General features: G+C 45.3%; 2 protein-coding genes across 2 annotated transcripts in view; both read right to left on the minus strand.

The window, feature by feature from the left end:
* Positions 1-12,546, minus strand: part of LOC311360718 (ATP-dependent zinc metalloprotease YME1L1-like) — a 15,998-nt gene extending 3,452 nt beyond the window's left edge. Inside the window, exons 1-11 of the mRNA XM_084480821.1 lie at positions 12,420-12,546; positions 11,039-11,158; positions 10,116-10,320; positions 6,794-6,889; positions 6,000-6,106; positions 5,587-5,737; positions 4,981-5,064; positions 4,295-4,468; positions 3,437-3,589; positions 1,219-1,351; positions 342-369 (exon numbers count right to left, since the gene is read on the minus strand). Coding sequence (XP_084336947.1) covers positions 342-369; positions 1,219-1,351; positions 3,437-3,589; positions 4,295-4,468; positions 4,981-5,064; positions 5,587-5,737; positions 6,000-6,106; positions 6,794-6,889; positions 10,116-10,320; positions 11,039-11,158; positions 12,420-12,452 — 1,284 coding nt within the window. The 5' untranslated portion in view covers positions 12,453-12,546. The remainder of the gene's footprint in view (positions 1-341; positions 370-1,218; positions 1,352-3,436; positions 3,590-4,294; positions 4,469-4,980; positions 5,065-5,586; positions 5,738-5,999; positions 6,107-6,793; positions 6,890-10,115; positions 10,321-11,038; positions 11,159-12,419) is intronic.
* Positions 12,547-14,418: 1,872 nt separating this feature from the next.
* LOC311360860 (acyl-CoA-binding domain-containing protein 5-B-like) lies at positions 14,419-21,264 on the minus strand (the record flags this gene model as incomplete). Its single annotated transcript, XM_084480962.1, has 12 exons — positions 14,419-14,538; positions 14,662-14,721; positions 14,886-15,094; positions 15,471-15,594; positions 15,732-15,826; positions 16,665-16,874; positions 17,263-17,541; positions 17,903-17,935; positions 18,235-18,385; positions 18,886-18,958; positions 20,447-20,570; positions 21,192-21,264. 12 exons carry the CDS (start codon positions 21,262-21,264, stop codon positions 14,419-14,421), a joined length of 1,551 nt encoding a protein of 516 aa, XP_084337088.1.
* Between the last annotated feature and the right edge of the window lie 1,236 nt (positions 21,265-22,500).

Consider the following 22,500-nt stretch of genomic DNA (forward strand, 5'->3'; position numbering starts at 1 on the left):
TTATGTCCATCTTAAACAACATGGATCCAGCCCCAGGGCTATAGCAGGGGATTAACCTTATGTCCATCTTAAACAACATGGATCCAGCCCCAGGGCTATGGCAGGGGATTAACCTTATGTCCATCTTAAACAACATGGATCCAGCCCCAGGGCTATGGCAGGGGATTAACCTTATGTCCATCTTAAACAACATGGATCCAGCCCCAGGGCTATGGCAGGGGATTAACCTTATGTCCATCTTAAACAACATGGATCCAGCCCCAGGGCTATGGCAGGGGATTAACCTTATGTCCATCTTAAACAACATGGATCCAGCCCCAGGGCTATAGCAGGGGATTAACCTCCACCAGCAGCTTGTTGATGGTCTGTCTGGAGTAGGGTTAGGGTTAGGGTAGGGTTAGGGTTAGGGTAGGGTTAGGGCTAGGGTTAGGGTAGGGTTAGGGTTAGGGCAAGGGTTAGGGTAAGGTTAGGGTTAGGGTAGGGTTAGGGTTAGGTTAGGGTAGGGTTAGGGTTAGGGTTAGGGTTAGGGTTAGGGTTAGGTTAGGGTAGGGTTAGGGCTAGGGTTAGGGTAGGGTTAGGGTTAGGTTAGGGTAGGGTTAGGGTTAGGGTAGGGTTAGGGTTAGGTTAGGGTAGGGTTAGGGTTAGGGTTAGGGTAAGGTTAGGGTTAGGGCTAGGGTTAGGGTAGGGTTAGGGTTAGGTTAGGGTAGGGTTAGGGTTAGGGTTAGGGTAAGGTTAGGGTTAGGGTTAGGTTAGGGTAGGGTTAGGGCTAGGGTTAGGGTTAGGGTAGGGTTAGGTTAGGGTAGGGTTAGGGCTAAGGTTAGGGTAGGGTTAGGGTTAGGTTAGGGTAGGGTTAGGGTTAGGGTTAGGGTAAGGTTAGGGTTAGGGTTAGGGTTAGGTTAGGGTAGGGTTAGGGCTAGGGTTAGGGTTAGGGTAGGGTTAGGGTTAGGTTAGGGTAGGGTTAGGGCTAAGGTTAGGGTAGGGTTAGGGTTAGGTTAGGGTAGGGTTAGGGCTAAGGTTAGGGTAGGGTTAGGGTTAGGTTAGGGTAGGGTTAGGGCTAAGGTTAGGGTAGGGTTAGGGCTAGGGTAGGGCTAGGGTTAGGTTAGGGTTAGGGCTAGGGTAGGGTTAGGGTTAGGGTTAGGGCTAAGGTTAGGGTAGGGTTAGGGCTAGGGTAGGGCTAGGGTAGGGTTAGGGTTAGGTTAGGGTTAGGGTAGGGCCTACCCGTCCATCTCGGCCAGCAGCTGGTTGATGGTCTGTCTGGAGTAGGGGTGCATGGGGGACTCGATCCTCTTCCCTCCCACACTGTCCAGCTCATCGATGAAGATGACACACGGAGCGTTGGCCTTCGCCTCCCCTGGGGAAACCGCCAGCAGCTCATTAACTATTAATGTTAATCCTTCATTATCAACCATATTAACCATCAGTCACTCAGTGCCTTTACATAACACTCAAGAAAACTAATTATTGGGTTAGTCCGACTATGATTGGATTATTAAGATGCATGTATCCACCTTAGTCTGACTAAAATCTGAATCTAATCGGGTTTCTCATAGTCGGATTGAGACCCCTAGATTATTCAATTGACCTGTCGCTAAGCTCCGCCCTTAGAACGCAGATGAGCCAATGACATTCCAGCCTCAACTATACTCGGACAACGGCTCGGACAACGCCATTGAAACCAACAGGGAGGAGGCATAATGTAACAACTGAATGGTGGATTTATGTTGTTTGTGTAAAAAAATAATCAACCTGGTCAAACGGTGTGCTTGGGGAACATAACGCGGACAGTCGGTGTCCCAAGAGGCTGCAGAATGGGGTCTATTCCATCCCTTTTCCCCAAGCCACAACGGGACAAGAAAAAAGTGTGTCATGTGGATCAGAGTGTGGCAGGTCAGAATACCAACTGAATTTAAGCTTGTTACCTTCTGTATGTATGTTAAAGTTTTGAATGTACCCCTCCATAGCGTAATGTAGTCCCTTTCGATTGATCCTGGAAGAAATTAAATCTTTTTTCGCCCAAAACTTCTCCTAAACCTGCTTTGATAAACTGTCAGCTGACATTTTTCCATATGTTTTTGTCATTGAGTCTGGTTTGTTTGTCCGAGGTCGTCATGGTGACGGTGGGGGCCGTGACTTAGCGGCAGGTCAATTGATAGTCGCATTAAGCGTGCATGTTTACGCTCAATCGAATTGGAATTTAATTTTGTGTTCTGCGCATGCTCGAGATCTTTTCTGGGGGCCGTGAGCCGGAAGTAGAAGGAGACTGTCGTCGTGTTGTTGTCGTCATAGACATATAAAGAATTCTTATTTCTTTATAAATATAAATATTTATTTATTTATTTATATGTTTATGGTTGTCGCCATCGGAAAACGAGAAACGGCGATTATTTTAAAAGGTCGCACAGAAGATGGAGGAAGCCGGTGTGGTGCCAACGTAGTTACAACTTATAAGAAGAGTATCATCATCAACATGCATTCAGTACACACTACACTTCGATTTCACCCAAGGCTGAATTAAAAGTACATGTTTTTCTAAATGTTGCTCATCAACAAGGTTGTGAAGTAGTAACTTCGGGCACATCTGTCAAAATAAATGTTTACGATGCGTTTACGATCTTTATTCATTCATTGCGCCGCGGCCGAACTGACAGGGATATTCTCTGATGTTATGAATCTTAAAGACTGCGTCGGGTTCTCCGACTCTCTGGTTGTTCCACAACAAGTAAAAGACTCCTAGTGGGGGTTATCTCGGTCATGGGGAAGAAGGAATTGGGGGAAAGGAACTTTGGCTTTGACTCTCTGAAGTCCAGATTGAACCGCGACATGGAGGAGGAAGGGACTGTTGCTGTATGCGGCAACAAGATGTTTTTATTTGACAGCTGTTGAAAGATGTTTTTATTTGACAGCGGCATACGGCCGAGAGGTCGGAACAATGGAGCGGCGGAGAAATGATATGGACCCGATGTGAACTGACAGCTGTCTGCTGAAAACATCTTTCTCGAATGCCGCCTGAGTTTGTTGTTGCTGGTGACATAAAGAGGTCAGCCGGTGGCTCTACTACCACTAGTTGAAATGGGCACAGCGCCACCTATCGTACCGGGGCATGACACGCTTCGGCCAATGGATCGCTTTACTCACCGCCATGTATACTCGAACAACTGCAGTTGACCAATTGAGGAGCATAGTTGAACTATGGCTTTAATGGGATTAAGCTGTGCATGTAAATGTACTAATTAACCATCGTCGTCGTCGACAATCAGTCAAAACCCATCCATTAACCATCATTAACATACTATGAATTTCTAAGCTTCTTTAACTAAACTACACTGGAGGAATAATCCTACAAAAGTAGAAACAGAGACAAGCGGAAAAAAGGACTCTTTAAAGGATTATTTAGGGCCTGAAACCAAACCAATCACAGCCGGCGGTGCTCTCTCACTGAATAGGTTGCGGATGCGGCTCGCCCCAACGCCCACAAACATCTCATCAAACTCGGAGCCGGAGGCGTAGTAGAAGGGGACGTCGGCCTCGCCGGCCACGGCTCGGGCCAGCAGGGTCTTCCCGGTGCCCGGGGGCCCCACCAGGAGCAGACCTGGAGGTCGGCAGAACAACACAAGACCCACACGGCTCGGTACGGGCAGCCGCAGCAACGCAGAGAACAGGACTGGTTGAGTCTTTGATCATGTCTTTGATCGATATGACGCGACATTGCTGCCGTTAAAAAAAAAAAGGATTCCTTTCATAAGATATGTGATCAAGTATAAATAAAAGGTGGTAATCATAGCATGAAAACTGTATTGTCGGGATTTGAATTAATAAATGGATAAACACTGAAATTAAACAACAAAAACGATTGACTACACAATTAATGATCTAGTTCCATTGTCATTGGGGTGGGTTTTAATAAATTCAAGTTAAACTGAATCCATCCTCTATTAACTCTATTGTGTGGACACTGGTGTCCACCAGGCTTTACTGTATGGGTGAGGGAGCAGACCTTTATTAACTCTATTGTGTGGACACTGGTGTCCACCAGGCTATGGGTGATGGAGCTCACCTCTATTAACTCTATTGTGTGGACACTGGTGTCCACCAGGCTATGGGTGAATGAGCTCACCTCTATTAACTCTATTGTGTGGACACTAGTGTCCACCAGGCTATGGGTGATGGAGCTCACCTCTATTAACTCTATTGTGTGGACACTAGTGTCCACCAGGCTATGGGTGATGGAGCTCACCTTTATTAACTCTATTGTGTGGACACTAGTGTCCACCAGGCTATGGGTGATGGACCTCACCTTTAGGGAGCTTTCCTCCCAGGACGGTGAACTTCTGGGGGTTCCTGAGGAACTCCACCACGTCCTGCAGCTCGTTCTTGGCCTCATCGATGCCCTTGACGTGCTCAAAGGTCACGTTCTTCATCTGCACGGGGTCCACCGCTGAGTCGAGGCCTGATGTGGTTCGGAATCGCACTGCCCGGAATGGTTAGATTAAAAGTTCGGCAGAGAATAAAAATCACACCACACACACACCGCCGCAGGGGTAAGTGGCTGAGGGTCGGTCTGACGACGAAGCGGCGCGAGGAGCAGCAGAAACAAGGCCGATTAAGTACAACAACGTCAGTACAGTACAGTACAGTAAGTACAACACGCCGAGGTCACACTTGGCTCCGTTTCCACAAACACAAAAAAACAATGGGGCCGGTGACTTCAGCGGGTGGGGTTTCGACGACGGACATTGCAAATCCCGGACCAATGACGCCAACGGTTGAACTTTTCCGCAGATAGAGTCAATGTTTTCACGACGCGCGTATGTGGCAGTAATCGGTTAGGTCAGAAGACAGCCGGGTGTCACAGCTGCCCTTCAACAAGCTGCACACCACCAACATGCCACGCAAAAGGCTGTTCTAGTGGTTAACTAGTGGTTAACTAGTGGTTAACTAGCGGTGAGGAGGAGCATCAACACGTGGTACAGGAGCCGTTACCCGATAGGAAGGGGGTCTTGGAGATGCCGTACAGTCCGACCAGCAGCAGGACCAGCAGGATCAGACGAGTCCTCCTCAGAGAGTCTGGAAACACACAGGAGAACATTGAGCTTTGACCCAACTGAGAAGGACTTCTTTAGATCCACGTCCTAAGGAGCAGGTTGGAGTGGTTATTGCGTCTTGGGCTTGGAGCCCCATCTAACCGCTAGATTCACCTTCCCCCGTTCACTGACTGATGAAGACAATACAAGAACTACCGGTCCAATGAATCAGCCAGAGAGAGGAACCTCTCAATGTGAGTGTGGTCAACAGGGAGGCAAGAAATACCAGAGAAATTGTCTTTCACAGTCCAAATCGCAACAGTAAGTACTTATTTTGTAAATATTATATATATATATATATAATTACTGTGCATGTGCACAACTAACACAACCGTCCACACAAATTATTAGCGCAAGCAGTTTTACTGCAATAATTTCTCTATTTTTTTGGCACCAAGTGGGCGGAGTCAGCCATGGCCATCGAATCCCTAAATGTGGTTATCTCTCTCTCTCTCTCTCTCTCCCTCTCTCCCTCCCTCCCCCCCCCCCCCCCCCCCCCCCCTACCTTGTGTGCGCTGGGTCATGGCCTGGGCCTTCATGAAGCCTTCGGCGAAGCCGCTCTTGAAGGCGTCCTGATGTCCGCCCGCTATGTGTTTGGTCTTCATCAGCCCCTCCAGAGCCTCCCCGTCCAGGCCCTTGTCCCGGCTCAGGAAGCCCTGGGGTGGGGGGCAGGGCGGGGGGCAGGGCGGGGGGCAGGGCGGGGGGCAGGGCGAGGGTCACAACACGCACAACAGACCAGTGAACCTGCTGCTCCAGCCAAGCAGACAGAGCGTTTTCATGTCTGAATTAACAAAAGACGGCAACATGAAATAGCTCAATAAAACAACACCACCCATGTTAGAGAACGTCATCTCACAGAACGTAGGCGTTATTAATGCAGTAATACAACAGCGTCAGCTATGGTGTCTGTCTCTCTACCTTCATGAAGGACGGCGTGAAGCCGTCGGACTCTACAGGACGCTCCAGGGACAGCTGCAGTCTTCTGGTTTTTCTCAAGGTTTTGAATCCTCGGCTCTGGATCCAAACTATAAGTACACAGTATTAATGACAGTACACAGTATTACTATTAAAAATAATAATAATAATATTAAGTATTAATTACACAGTGAAGTAATTCACTTTTAAAGTAAAGTACACAGTACTAATGATAGTACACAGCATTGATAAAAGTACACATTCTTAATAACAGTACACAGTATTAACATTACACATTCTTAATAACAGTACACAGTATTAATAATAGTACACTGTATTAATAACAGTACACTGTATTAATAACAGTACACATTCTAATTAACAGTACACTGTATTAATAACAGTACACTGTATTAATAACAGTACACTGTATTAATAACCGTACACAGTATTAATAACCATACACTGTATTAATAACAGTACACAGTATTAATAACAGTACACATTCTAATTAACAGTACACTGTATTAATAACCGTACACTGTATTAATAACAGTACACAGTATTAATAACAGTACACAGTATTAATAACAGTACACATTCTAATTAACAGTACACTGTATTAATAACAGTACACTGTATTAATAACAGTACACAGTATTAATAACAGTACACAGTATTAATAACAGTACACATTCTAATTAACAGTACACTGTATTAATAACAGTACACAGTATTAATAACAGTACACAGTATTAATAACAGTACACAGTATTAATAATAGTGTCACTCAGTACCTGGCCAGGACTGCAGGTCTGTGCAGACAGCTTGAAGAGGGGAGGGCCGGCGTGGGCAGAAGACCGGAGGGGCCGGGGGGGTCAGACCTGAGAACCCTGAGGACGGAGGGCAACAGTGTCTGTCACGGTCCCCTTCTAACAACATGGTATCTGATTATTGTGAGGGCAACCACAGATATTTTGTTGAAATGAAATTCACCCTCTCTTCCACCCATTGACCAGTGGACGTTGTCTGTAGATGAACGCAACGGGCCCCGGTGCTCTGAATGCGCTCTACTGGGAAGCCTTGATAACACGTGTGGTTCTGTGTTTAACATAAGGGCTCAATGGCTGTCACTGTGGTGGTGGCTGAAGAGCTAATTCAGATATGTTCACGCTGTGCCGAGCCGCACCGAGCCGTACCGAGCCGCACAGAGCCGCACAGAGCCGTACCGAGCCGCACCGAGCCGCACCGAGCCGCACCGAGCCGTACCGAGCCGCACCGAGCCGCACCGAGCCGCACCGAGCCGTACCGAGCCGCACCGAGCCGTACCGAGCCGTACCGAGCCGCACCGAGCCGTACCGAGCCGCACCGAGCCGTACCGAGCCGCACCGAGCCGCACCGAGCCGAGCCGCACCGAGCCGCACCGAGCCGTACCGAGCCGCACCGAGCCGTACCGAGCCGTACCGAGCCGCACCGAGCCGCACCGAGCCGAGCCGCACCGAGCCGTACCGAGCCGTACCGAGCCGCACCGAGCAGCACCGAGCCGTACCGAGCCGCACCGAGCAGCACCGAGCCGTACCGAGCCGCACAGAGCCGCACAGAGCCGCACCGAGCCGTACCGAGCCGCACCGAGCCGTACCGAGCCGCACCGAGCCGTACCGAGCCGTACCGAGCAGCACCGAGCCGCACCGCACCGAGCCGCACCGAACCGTACCGAACCATACCGAGCCGTACCGAGCCGTACCGAGCCGTACCGAACCGTACCGAACCAGGCTGATCAGCGTCTCCACCTCCAGTTTAACGGCGCCGTGCTGCGCCGTAGCTCGCCCGAGACGGACCATCTCCGAGGTCGGGCCGTGGCAATGGACTGCATTTATATGGCGCTGTTATCCAAAGCGCTTTACAACATTGCCTGACATTCACCCATTCATGCACACATTCACCCATTCACACACCGACGGCGGAGTCAGCCACGCAGGGCGCCAGCCGGCTCGTCGGGAGCAGTCAGGGAGAGGTGTCTCGCTCAGGGACGCCTCGACGTTCGAACCAGCGACCTTGCGGTCACCAGCCGACCCGCTCTACCTCCTGAGCTACTGCTGCCCCCGTAGTTTCCTTAAGTCAATATTCCTCCGCTGATCGGTACGTTCTTGTGTATGAGACGCAACGCCGGGAACCCAGAATATGGGTTCTAGGGTTCTCAAAAGCTTGATTATTTGTTCATCCCTATGAGTCTAATCATAAATGGTAATGAAGTTTTAGTAGAAGCGCACCGTGAGGTTAGTTTGACCAGATTCTCTTGCAGAACAAAATCGCTTGTTGAGTACTCTGAATGTAAAGAATGGACAATATTTGAGATACAGATGGCCGATATATGAAATGAGAGATTGAGTGGCGCGCAGACACATTGTCGACGTGTACACAGGACCAGAAAGAAAGAAATGTGGCTCTCAATGAACTATTGAGATTAGGAAGTAAAATAGGGTTAGTAATATTGAATTTCAAACCGAATAAATCATCGCTGATATCATCGAGTGTGTCTTCTGAAGCAACCCACATATATTTAATGTGTCTTAAACAAACCAATCTGATTTAACAGAATATAACCGTATAGGTGTTTTGTCATCGAGACCGTAGTATCATCAGTGACAGAAAGCCCTTCAAGCGGAAAGCCTGCTGGTAACGGAAATGCAGATCCCAGCCGTGCTGCCAGGTGGACCAGGGCCGCTATAGACGAGTGGAAAACACCAACAGCCTATCAGCCGTTAAACACCAAAGTTAACGTGGTTATCCCAGACAACATGAAAATAAAGGGAGAGTAATATTTTTTAGATGATATGCTGCATAGTGAGTTGTTATTTTTAACAAATTGCTGCAACGCGACGTCTTCTTTGAAACGGTGTTGTAAATTCCCTATTAGTTTGTTTATCGCATCACGTATATAATGCGTATATATATATATCGTTATTTCTGTTCAGGCATTTGGGACAGCCCAGGTAGCGCCGTGGGGTCCTAGAGTCACTAGGTGTACGTCACTCGGCTGCGCCGTTGTCGGCTGTTATATTGCGCTGTGCTAACGTGTGTATGTGGAAACTTTATGTTTATGTAGCATTTATGGGGTGTTAAGCCCTATGCTTTAGGTAGATCTTGTAATAAGTATTTGTCTATTTCTTATTCTGTCTTACAGAAAAACCATTCATTCAATCATTCATTCAATCATTCATTCATCCATTCATTCAACCATTCATCATTCATCCATTGCTTGATTCCTTGCGATTCCTTGATGTCATTCGCAATATTGAAGATATAAACAACCAGAACTGTTCCCTGTGTATGAGTCTACTCTCTGACCGGAGTTGCCGTCCCGGATAAAGTGGTCCCAGTAAAACACACAAGCGTATTCTCCAATAAATGGTGTAAACTAGTTTGGAGCCGAGATGTTCAGTACATTAGGACTAGCAGTCTCACTTAGGTTGGGCCAGTTCAGAGTTGTGAAAACGGGGGGGGGGGGGGGTTTGACTTCCTGTCTTATAAGTTTACTTAAACCGTACCATTACTAAAACAAACACATTGGTTGAGTAAAATATATTTGACTATTATTGTTTGTTCAAATGAATGTTATTTATATCAGAAGAAAGTGAGCACTCATAAGAAAAATACATAGGCCTTGAAATGTCCCTCCTCCCCCCAACAGAATGGATTGAGATGCTCTTTTACCCTTTTCAAAGTAAAACCAGCGTTTTTCCAACCGCTGACCAGTTGGTCGGACAGCAGGATGTCAGCAAACCAATCGACTCACTGATTACAAGGTGTCAGCCCTAATTATTGCACATGCATAACATGTGCTGTGGTCCAGTGAGGCCAGTAGAAAGCAACTCATCAAACCATAATTCATTGGCATATTATAATATCAATCACATTTCAATATCGCTCACCTACTTTTTGGGTGATTAAATATCTTAGGTGAGTCATATCTACACAGCACTGACACCTCTGTGCGCTTTCAGAAGGAGAAAAGCCATGTCATGTTCTAGATCAGTTACTTTGTCAAATTGTCCATCATCAATGCTATGCTTTTATTTTGGTCGCTCACCAAACCAAACCCTTGAGGTTGTTCAGTACCGTGCTTGTTGGAGAAGAACGAGTGTGTGGAGAGATGGGAGGTCCTCCACGCCGCCGGGCCCACGGCCGCGCTGCTGGCCGCGCTGCTGGCCGCGCTGCTGGCCGCTGCGTGTTGGTTGAGGCGAGGCAACACATGGTTTAGAAGATCATCCAGCTGTCGCTCTCCCAGGTCTGAGATGCCCAACTCCCGCAGGTTCCACACGGGCTTCACACACACACACACACACACACACACACACACACACACACACACACACACACACACACACACACACACACACACACACACACACACACACACACACACAATATTAGTCATGGCCAATGTGCATAGTACGGATACGATATGCGAGGTAGACACAACATTTACATTTCAGTCCCTTTATACAGAGCCACGTGTGAGAGGTGAGAGGTCAAAGGTGAAAGGTGAAGCTCAGGACACTCCACACATAAGCCGTTTCTTAATTCGCGTTCTCGTGTGTTCTCGTGTACTTGCGTTCTCGATAAACGTCATCAGTGGTAGCCCAAGCACTGTTCCAATTCCAAGTACGCGAGTACGCGAGTACTGTCGTAAAACCCGTGTGTGTTCTCGATGCGTTCTCGATGAGGCCGTTCTACCGAGGATGCATCGGAGGTGACTCGTGTGGACTTGGGACCGTTAAATATCCCAGAATGCATCATCGAGTCCGCTGCTGTTCCAATTTCAGGTGCGTACTCGCGTTCTCGGAAGTCTGTACTTGAAAGTCCGGACTTGCCAAGTACGGACTTCCAAGTCCGCGAGAACGTAGTCCGCGTACTTGGTATTGAGAAACGGCTTTAGAGTCAAATAATTCCCGAGTGGGACATGAGTGTTGTTCGTTTGGGGAGCAGAAGACACAGCATCCTCCATGGCGATCCAGTCCTATAACTGCGGTTAACAGTACCTCTGACTGGACGGCGTTTTCCTGGTGATGACTGGGCTTGACGGCCGCTGCGCTGTAGCTCCCCACGGAGCTCTTCAGAGAGTGGAGGACGTTGATCAGATGGCTCAACGGGACAGTCACCTGGAATCATGTCCACATGGTGTATTACACTGACATTAGGGCATTTAGCAGACGCTTTTATACAAAGCGACTCACAATAAGTACATTTGTTATAAGAAAGTGAAACAATGAATCGTTGTCGGTACAGTACGGATGTTCATATTAAAGTCTGAACCTTTCACACATAAACACACAAGTGATGAAGTTACCAAAGACGCCATGACGTGCCTGGCTTGTACTTTGGATTAGCAAGTATTACACACGTTAGTGAAACCTGTGCTCTGATCACAATCCGACACGCACAACGACAGCTTTGAAAAATAAAAAACCTTCCGGAGGGACATGTCCTCCACTGTCAGGTGACGTTAGATATAAAATATAGATATATAATGTATATATATATAATGTATATATATAATGTATATAATGTAGATATATAATATAGATATATAATGTATATATATATATAATGTATATATATAATGTATATAATGTAGATATATAATATAGATATATAATGTACATATAATGTAGATATATAATATAGATATATAATGTACATATAATGTAGATATATAATGCAGATATATAATATAGATATATAATGTACATATAATGTAGATATATAATGCAGATATATAATATAGATATATAATGTAGACATATAATGTAGATATATAATGTATATAATGTAGATATAAAATATAGATATATAATGTAGATATATAATGTAGATATATAAGGGTTCGGAGGGTCATCCTGGAGATAACACTAGCATCAGTTTGGCAACATGTACCTCGTCCAACACTGAGTATAATAATGTCAATAGCACAGCTGACAACTACTCCAAACGGTGAGGTGAATGAGGAGTGTCATAAGAGGTGTCATAATGTGAATGAGGAGTGTCATAAGAGGTGTCATAATGTGAATGAGGAGTGTCATAAGAGGTGTCATAATGTGAATGAGGAGTGTCATAAGAAGTGTCATAATGTGATGAGGACATCCCATAAGAAGTGTCATAATGTGAATGAGGACGTCCCATAAGAAGTGTCATAATGTGAATGAGGACGTCCCATAAGAAGTGTCATAATGTGATGAGGACATCCCATAAGAAGTGTCATAATGTGAATGAGGACGTCCCATAAGAAGTGTCATAATGTGTCACAACATTATGATCAGCTAGCGACACATAGCTCCAGAGGCTAGCTCCCTGACCCCTACTAACACAACAACACTACCACAACAACACAAACACAACACCACAAACACAAAGCGGCGTTACCTGGGGCTGGACTGTCATCGAAAGGGAGAACATTGTTGTGTGTCAGGGGCCGTGGACCGCCGCGGGGCTGAGCAGATGTCTTCACCGTTCACCGTTTCAACACTTTATTATTGCTGTTTGTTGAGCCAGTTAGAGCGGAAGTGACGACGTTGGACCGCTCCATGAACCGGATGCCGCTTTGCTGACGACGCGCTGATAAATGTAACGTAAACTAAAAAAAATATTTGGAATTATTTAATAAACTATTGTACATTTTTCACGATAAAAAAATAAACCATGGCCAAATACACACACATAAGTAGGCTACAAGCAACCTGGTATGGTAATAAATCAAGAAAACAGTCTTCAATTTCTTTATTTAATTTAAAACAAATACAAAATACATAGTTTCATAGTTTAATAACAATAATGTATATCATATGATATTGCAAATTGATAAAACACTGTTCTTAAAGTCTACAACAGACTAAGTAGAAACATGGGTTTATGAACTATGGATTGAATTATCTTATCTATCTTTGAATTATCTCTGCTCTGGCATTACCCCATTGGCTTTAAATATTATCATCTTGTTATTTGTTCACATAATTTATGAAAAACATTTAGAAAATAGAACGAGCAGGCTCTATTGGTTCAATCATAAAAAAATTAAATTAAATAAATTAAAAATCAGATCCAGCTATAGGCCTGCTATTTTGTGTAATTACATGACATAAATAAAACTACAGTTGGGCAAAGCATTAGAACTGTTTAAAAATGACATTTCCATTTTCTAAATCTATTGCGATAAAGGACCTAAGCCAGTTCCAACCAGGTGACCGCAGTGACTCAACGTCGTCCGAAACGTCTGTTCACGGAGCCGTCCCCAACCCGAGGCGCTACACGCCCATACAACAATGTGATTCTGCGGTTTGTATACAATTTTCATTTCCCTTTCAGATCTGTTTTTGCTCCAGCGTGGCCGTTCACCACTTCCCCGGGGAGGTGGGATCCGTCCTAAAGCGCCGTCTCTCGTCATCTCTCCCCTCGTGTGAGGACCGCTCCTGATTGGCTGCGTCGTTCTGCTCAGCAGATTTTCCTGGAAGGAAACGGCAGTTGTAAAACAAAGTGAGTATGTGGCGTTCATAGACGTATACTGTCCCTGCTTACAGCAACATATCCCAATATCCCAAATTAAAGTCTATATTTTTTCACATTTTGTAGATTCAATATGTGTCTGCAGTATTTGACTAGCCTGGCTCCGCCCGCCTCCGTACTTCCGCTCAATTTTCATTTCCCTCCAGTACTACGTCTGGGTTTGCGGTATTTTTTTCGCAGGTTTTCTGCAGCCAATTTTTTGGCCGTCCAATCAGCAAACAGGGAGGGAGTGGCTGAGAACGTTGACGTTGAGGTCGTGCGCTAGTTTGAGTTGTAGTCAAACGTCAGCGATTGGTTCTGGCAGATCCAGAGCGGCACTGGGCAGATCCAATCGTTTCAAACTCCAACAGACACCCGCCTTCAAGTGAGTTAACGTTTGTCAATGGAGAATGGCCAGACTCTCTGTGCAGATGAAGTAGGAGATTGGTAGGAGATGGTAGGACCAGGCTAGGCTATCTCTGCTGTATACCGGAATGGGTTAACCTAGTGATAGTTAGATTCTGGTAGCGCTAGGCTATCTCTGCTGTATACAGGAATGGGTTAACCTAGTGATAGTTAGATTCTGGTAGCGCTAGGCTATATCTGCTGTATACCGGAATGGGTTAACCTAGTGATAGTTAGATTCTGGTAGCGCTAGGCTATCTCTGCTGTATACCGGAATGGGTTAACCTAGTGATAGTTAGATTCTGGTGGGACCAGGCTAGGTTATCTCTGCTGTATACAGGAATGGGTTAACCTAGTGATAGTTAGATTCTGGTGGGACCAGGCTAGGCTATCTCTGCTGTATACAGGAATGGGTTAACCTAGTGATAGTTAGATTCTGGTGGGACCAGGCTAGTGTTTGACTAGGACTGTATTGTTCTCACCGTCTCCTCCGCTGTAAGTAGAGCTGGACCAACCAATGGGCGACGAGAGGCCAGAAGGTCATCAGTACTGCTGTGACCGGGGAGAAGGGGAACGGCCACCACAGATACTTCCGCAACTGCAAACAGAAGTTGTGTTGATTTATGTCATTTTACCAACGGAAATGTAAACGGAATATTATAAGGAATAAACAAAATCATGGAATGGCATTGAGAACTAATTCTGGACAGAGGAAATTTACTTGAATGAATTTGTGTGTCAGGGATGAGACTTCTTCGGGCCTTGGCGACTGGGATCTGGACTAGAAGCAAGAAGAAGAAATCAGATCAAAACAAACTGTGACTCATTCCCCCAATTTAAACCAACGCTTGAAGGGGTTGATACAATGGAAGTTATATTACAACATTTGTTTTAATTTCACAAAATAAAAATGTGTAGAAGGTTATCTTCGTTAACGGTCTTCACCCGTGAGACGGTCAGAGCCTCCAGCGTGTGCAGCCTGTGTAGCACGTTAGCCATGTCCTCTTGTAGCTGAAGCAGCGCCGTGGCTATCTGCTCGTTGATGTGACCCACGACCACGCCTCCACAGCGCCCCCCCGCTGAGACGCAGGGGCACGCCGCGTCCACGCTGACACACAGCTGGGAGCCAGGGGAAGGCCTGGGGGACAGGGACCCTGGAACAAGGGACACAGCCCAGGATTAGAGGTAGTAGGGAATTATAATAATAATAATAATAATAATAATAATACATTTTATTTAAAGAGCCTTTCATGTCACCCAAGGACACTGTACAGTAATGGTAGAAATAACATGAAACATCAAACAGGGACAATATAAACCGACACAGAACACTTAGTTCAAGACACTATACAGAAAAAGCAGAACAACTAAACAGTAAATAAAACAATGGAAAAAGAAACATGGAAAGAAAGAAATGGAGGGAGGGGGGGGGCGTTAGGGGTAGGAGGGGAAAGCCAGAGCCAATAGGTGAGTTTTGATGTACTTCACCTTGTTTGGATATATAACAACATTCATTCTTTGTACGCTTACCTCTCCCTCTCCTGGATAAGGAGCTCGGCGTTCGGACCGGACCAAACTCATATTCCAGGAGGGGTTGTCCGCGCTGTGTCACATCCTCCCTTCGTCTCGCTGAGGACTTTCTGAATCCAGACGACTGAAATGCAGATATTCCTGACACTTAGATACTACATAATACATGTCTGAATTACATCTAAAACTGCTGCAAAGGGTGTAAATTCCTTAATAATTAGAAGTTGTAACTACTAAACACTATCTATCTTGTGAACCTGCCTCTTCCATAGCTAGATGTTCCATTGAATCACAGAACTCTTCATTGTCCGAGTCTGCTGTTCTGTGGTTTTTCTCAGGAATGGCACCGCTGTTATCTGTGAGTATGCAAGGAAAAACTTTATACATTTACAGTACGTACATAATACAAAATGAAAGTATGAAATATGTCTATATGTGTGTGTGTTAGAGGACCTTAACCGTGTGTGTGTGTGTGTGTGTGAGGACCTTAACAGTGTGTGTGTGTGTGTGAGGACCTTAACGGTGTGTGTGTGTGTGTGTGTGTGTGTGTGAGGACCTAAACGGTGTGTGTGTGTGTGTGTGTGTGTGTGTGTGTGTGAGGACCTAAACAGTGTGTGTGTGTGTGTGTGTGTGTGTGTGTGTGTGTGTGTGTGTGTGTGTGTGTGTGTGTGAGGACCTTAACGGTGTGTGTGTGTGTGTGTGTGTGTGTGTGTGTGTGTGAGGACCTTAACGGCGTGTGTGTGTGTGTGAGGACCTTAACAGTGTGTGTGTGTGTGTGTGTGTGTGTGTGTGAGGACCTAAACGGTGTGTGTGTGTGTGTGTGTGTGTGTGTGTGTGTGTGTATGTGTGTGTGTGTGTGTGAGGACCTAAACGGTGTGTGTGTGTGTGTGTGTGTGTGTGTGTGTGAGGACCTAAACGGTGTGTGTGTGTGTGTGTGTGTGTGTGTGTGTGTGTGTGTGTGTGAGGACCTTAACGGTGTGTGTGTGTGTGTGTGTGTGTGTGTGTGTGTGTGTGAGGACCTTATCGGTGTGTGTGTGTGTGTGTGTGTGTGTGTGTGAGGACCTAAACGGTGTGTGTGTGTGTGTGTGTGTGTGTGTGTGTGTGTGTGTTACAGGACCTTAACGGTGTGTGTGTGTGTGTGTGTGTGTGTGTGTGTGTGTGTGTGAGGACCTAAACGGCGTCCTGGCGTCTCACCGCTCTGACGCCCGTTGACGTGTGCGTGGGAGCTCCGGGGTGCGGGAGGCTCCGGCGGGGCCAGCTCCTGCTCCTCCAGCTGGCTGTTCAAGGAGCTGTGGACCCCGTTGGAGAGCGAGGACACGCTGGGGTCCATGCTGCTCACCGACCACCTGCCCTCCTCCCAGACCTGCAGCCTGGGGAGGGGGGTCCTCGTCCTCTCTGGGCCCCCTGAAGACCACCAGCACCGGGACATCAGGAGAGAGAGAGAACCCGATCAACTCCTTCCCACTGCTCAGTTTTAGTTCTTGAGGTTAATATTGTTCTTTTGATTGATGGAGTTTGAGGACAGAAGCTGAACGTATTTTTTTTTTATCTCTGCAACACAAAACAATGCTGTGGTCTAGTTCTAGTTCAAACGTTCTTTCTCAGCCGTCTCTCCAACAGTACTATGGAATTCACAGTGATCTCAAGGCCACAAAAAATACAATTGAATCGCAGAACAAAGAACCCTTCTAGCAAACGGGTCTGGTTGTAACCATGTGTGTGTTTTAGAAAATGGCAACGCTAATGACACAAAACAGACACAAAAGGCTACCCTAAAACTACCAAGGGGTACCTTCAGCTTCCTCCTCATCCTCCTCCTCCTCCTCCTCCTCCTCCTCCTCCTCGTCCTCTGTGTCGTCTCCATCGGAGCTCCCCTCGACGTCACTGAATTCTGAATCACTACTTTCCTTGTTTGTGAACGCTATGCTGTTGTTTTGTATCTCCTCGTCACTGGCGGCCATGTGCTCTGTGTTGTTGTGTTTATCCATATCTCCATCACAGATGACCAGGTCATTAGGGCTTTCTCGGCCATTTCCTGGGTTCTGAATATCCTCCCACAAATCCCCGAAGCCTGAATTGGGGATTTGACGATCAACCTATGTGATCTATCTATTTTTATGAAACCAACAACACTTCTGCAAGCTAGCTCTACAACGCTAGCGAAACAGAGCAAGCAGCGCACCAACCTACAACCAACCACATGTGAAATCAAAGGATGAGGCAGCATGCATAGCACAGACAGACAGACGGGCGGTACACTGTAGAGCTAATGAAGAACACTAAACATAATCCTAGACTATAAAGGACACTTTCATTTTCCTGCTTAAAGCCTCAAGGCTCTATCTGACTTAAGCAGAGGGCAGAGGGAAAGCACTGCGCTGGTAGGAGGGGGGTGAAGGGGAGTCAACATGCGCCAACCAGCGGGGACTTGCCTTCCATCAGAGGTTTGGACTTTCTGAGCTCATCTGGTGGGGGACAGAAGACATGCAGGATGAAATGGCGATTAGGAAGTGAGCATCTGCATCATCTGTAACATGACAACATGTGTGGGGGCAAACTGGTTTGGATTTATATAGTTGTTATATACTTTGATTATACTTATCTGCATATTAAATTTAGTAAATTTCATCATTGATACATAACAGCAAAAAAGTCCTAAACACATTCAACAATCTATGCTTTGTCTTGCTCATTCTGATTGTATGTTAAAAGGGCTCTCACTTCCTGTTTATCATTATCATCAACATCAACATCACTCTCTCACCTGCACAGCCTGCGAAAGGTCGTGTGAAGGCTCTCTTGTCCACCTCGTTCTCCTCCACCTGCTCTCCAGCTCCGTCCACCTCAGAGTAGAAGTTCCCCAGCTTCGCTACCAGCTCTGACACCTCCTCCGAGACTGGGATGGTCTCCAGAATCTGAGTGCACAAAAACACAGGATTATCTAGTACTACTAACTACTACTATCTAGTACTACTACTAACTACTTCAGCTGGACGTCTGGCACCGCCATCGCTGATAATAACAATTATTTACACAATATATATTAATATCAAACAAGTGTTTATGTTAAGTTAGAAAACCTTCTTGACATAGTAGAACTCTTAGTTAGATTCCCTAAATTAGATTCCCTCTGACAACCAATTATATATAACACTAATATTAGTAGTATTAGTATTAGTAACACTAATACTAATTGAACCGATATATTTTGGTACTTTCCATTCCCACAATCAGAGCAATTTTCCTTCTCTAATTTATAGAATGAAGATTTTACCCCTCACTGAATAAGAGATGACGAAAATATAATCCTAAATCAACATCAGGATGTCTGCTTTGTTCCTTCTTCAATTCCAAGGGCATGTTCATTTGACTTTGTTAAACCTTAAAGGCGTCAGTTAATACATAAAGAGCTTACCAGTTGAATGTCCTCGACATAATTGATCATGGCCTCCTCCTTTGTCATATTTCCTAAAGAGCTCCAGGCATCCCTGCCGAGAATCAAATATTAACATCCATATGTGAGCAACATGGGCAAAGTGAACAAAGCCCAAACAAAGATTGCAAGTCTACCCATGCTGAACACAACAATTGATTGTCTCTTTCCTGTTGCGGGGGGGGTGGGGGGGGTGTAGTGGCTGGCCTAAGTCAATGTGCCTAATCCCTCATGTCCACAGCCTCACCTGGAAAAGTGACTGAAAACTGTCATAACAACATAGAAATTTCCCCAAAATTAGGGAGATAAATACCCTGGAAATCCAGAGTTCTCGCGAGAGCACAATTTGAATTTGCTCAGCGAGTCACTCTGGGAACGAGCAATATACTCACTCCCTGATTCCCCTGGCCCAGAACATTAACCAATCACATCGGTGTGTCTGATATAGGCGGGGCCAAAAGCGTTGCTGTTATACCGACCGGATACGGCAAGAGTCTTATCTATTGGTTAGCTCCGCTGGTCTGGATAGGTCACCCCTTATATTCTTCTGATTGGTCGTAGTGCTATCCAATTGCGTGCAGTGATATTTTCAAATGCATGCTTGGGGCCGCCCCTCAAGTTGGGCCATTAGTGGGTAGTAGATGTGGGTCTGGATTTCCAGGCTATGAGATAAACGTAATGATATGAGATGACAGCAGCAGGTCATAGTCAATAGATCTATAGCTCTTAACAGCATGTAGACATGATTTTCTATCAGAACCTTTTTGACTTCTCAAACACTGTCTCACATACCACCAAAATAATCTGCCCAGGCAAATATCGAGACCTGCCAGTGATGCCAACATTTGATTTGATGCAGATCGCCCTCTACTGGAGGGCGATCTGCATATAGCAACGTTTATAAACGTTGAACGTCGTCCTACAAATCGTCAAACAGATATACGCCTTATTATCGTTTTAATATAGTATAAAGCCACGCCCTGTTTAATTATGCACACATAGTTGCTCACAATTGATTGCCCCCATATGCTGTATATGTTTGTTTCTGGCCTCAGGAAATAAAGATATGGATGCCAGACCCCTGGCTGATTAAGGCACAAGAAGGGATTCATAATTGATGATCGGTTATTACAATCTATTAAAATCTATTAAAATCTATTACAATCTATTACAATCTATTACAATCTAATACAATCGCTTGAGCTGCTGCCCCGCGACCCGACCCCGGATAAGATGTGATGCTGATGAACAAGCACATGCAGCTCCATTAGTTCTGACTTTCTTCTTACAAAATTTGAATTTCGAAACATGCTAAACAGAAACTAATGCTCTTTGATATAAACAAGATAGATATATGTATTTATTTTTTGTATATTTCTCGTTTTCATTATTTATGTTATCTCTTGTAATTGATACTACTGCCCTTTACTTTCTGCTGTGACCCCCACATTTATGACGGGATTATTAGAGTACCATTTCATTATATTTAAGCTCCCAGTCCGTTTCGTAGATAACACGGCTCTCAGCGAGCGTTCATGCTGACCATTTAGCCTTCCCCCGACTGTCCCAGAAGCCCAGGGGCCGGGGGGCGTGGCAGGGCCCCAGCGTGGCCTGCTTGTAGTAGCTGTAGAACATCAGCATCATGTTGTCAGAGGGCTGGTACGGCCCTGAGGGAGAGACATGTTTCATTAGAGTTATCATCATTATCCTCATCAACATCATTATCATACATCACCACGAGTTAACCGTTATAATATAGGATAGTTATAATATAGGATAAACTTAACCTGTTATTGCACTTCAAATGGAAACAATAGGGTTTTAAGTCATTTTATATGTATTTTGATAGAAACAATAATAAGAAACAATATATAAATGTGTATTTATTATGAACATGCATAATATGTGAGGAGAAATTGTAACAATGTTGTTTTGTTGACATTTTACATGGTTGACATGGTTGGGGGATACTGTGTCAAAATTGAAACATAATTTGAGTACTATATTTGGCTTTTTGAGAATATATAACATGACCAAATATTGCAATGGTCAGCCCGTTTTAGCAACACATTGCTGCCATTTAAGAGTCCCATGCCATAAGATGAGACACTTTTAAATGTAGGTCAATGAATGTCAAATGATTGCGACAGCACAAAGCCAGACAGAGACAATAATGGTGCTTTGGTCGTAGCCTGGATTCCACACACTTTAACAGATGGGACAGGGCGGACAGCGGGACAGGGCGGACAGCGGGACAGGACAGACACCGGGACAGGACAGACACTGACCATCATCAGGCAAACTCCGGATAACTCCAACTGCGGCATCAAACCTGGCCTCCAGGCTGGACTCCTGCTCCATGCTGGGTGGACCAGGACGACAGAGGAGATCTTCAAGGCTTCAAAACACATGACATGCCTAAACACTAGCCCCACACAAACCAAATACATATGCACATATGTAGGAACGTTGTGAGTGTGTAGGCGCTGTAAGATACGGCAGGATTATTTTTGACCCATGAGAGATGAACGGAGATGAATGAAACATGCCCTGATATGTTTACCTGGTTTCAGATTTCAGGCCTGTCAGAAGGTCCCCAGAAACGTCCTCTTAGTGTGTATGAACACAGCCAATTGCTATGTTGTCCTCTTAGTGTTCATGTACACAACCTTTGGCTATGTTGGTCCTTATCTGCAGTGTGCTCCGTTAAAGCCCATCTCAAGGATGAGCCGAGCAGTGACCGTACGATCAGGAGGGCATTATGGGAACTGTAGTCCCCCCGAGCAACACCTGCTACACTTGTTGGGGAAACGAAATAGATTTTCCTTCAATTCCCACAATTCTCTGTTTCACTAAAGATTTACCCACAGAGCATTCTGGGAAATGTAGTGTTGCCCACTGTGCAGGCCACTATCTGGCGTTAGGGTTCAAACATACGGTTCAAACCAGAACAAAGTGTATTTATTGTTGGATAAGCTAAACATGTTTACAAAGAAAGCGTTTTTAACAATTTGACATGCAAGCTATTAAACCAGTAGGTTATAACACACACACATATATATATGTATGTGTATGTGTATGTGTATGTGTATGTGTATGTGTATGTGTATATATATATATATTTTTTTTTTTGTTTTTATTTTATTATTATTTTTTTTATTATTATTATTATTTTTTAATATATATATATTAAAGTACCGCTATGAATAACATCCCCACAATGTCAGAGAAAATAAAAGCTATTGCATTGCATTTGTTATTGGCGTAATTTGTTACCGTTCCAACGTTAGGTCTATCGTAAGGCAAACAAGCAAGTGGTACCAAACATGTCTTTATTTCAGTGCAAATGTGAACGGATATAAATGACGAGGTGTTTACCACCAACTTAACGGAATAAAATAAATCAAATTCGGACCCATCTCAGTGCAGGATTTGACGCAGACGCGCGCTCACTGGACCGTTTCTCCGGCGCTCACACCGCGCTCTCCTCCCATTGGGCGTTACGTCATCGCTGCTCCTCTCTCCACCAATCGCCGGCCTCACCGGTGACCGAATCCTAACCGGTGACGGCGTTTTTTTGCGGCGTCCATCCCAGCA

The sequence above is a fragment of the Micromesistius poutassou genome (assembly GCF_964030765.1).
Source record: "Micromesistius poutassou genome assembly, chromosome: 16".
NCBI classification, from domain to species: Eukaryota; Metazoa; Chordata; class Actinopteri; order Gadiformes; family Gadidae; genus Micromesistius; species Micromesistius poutassou.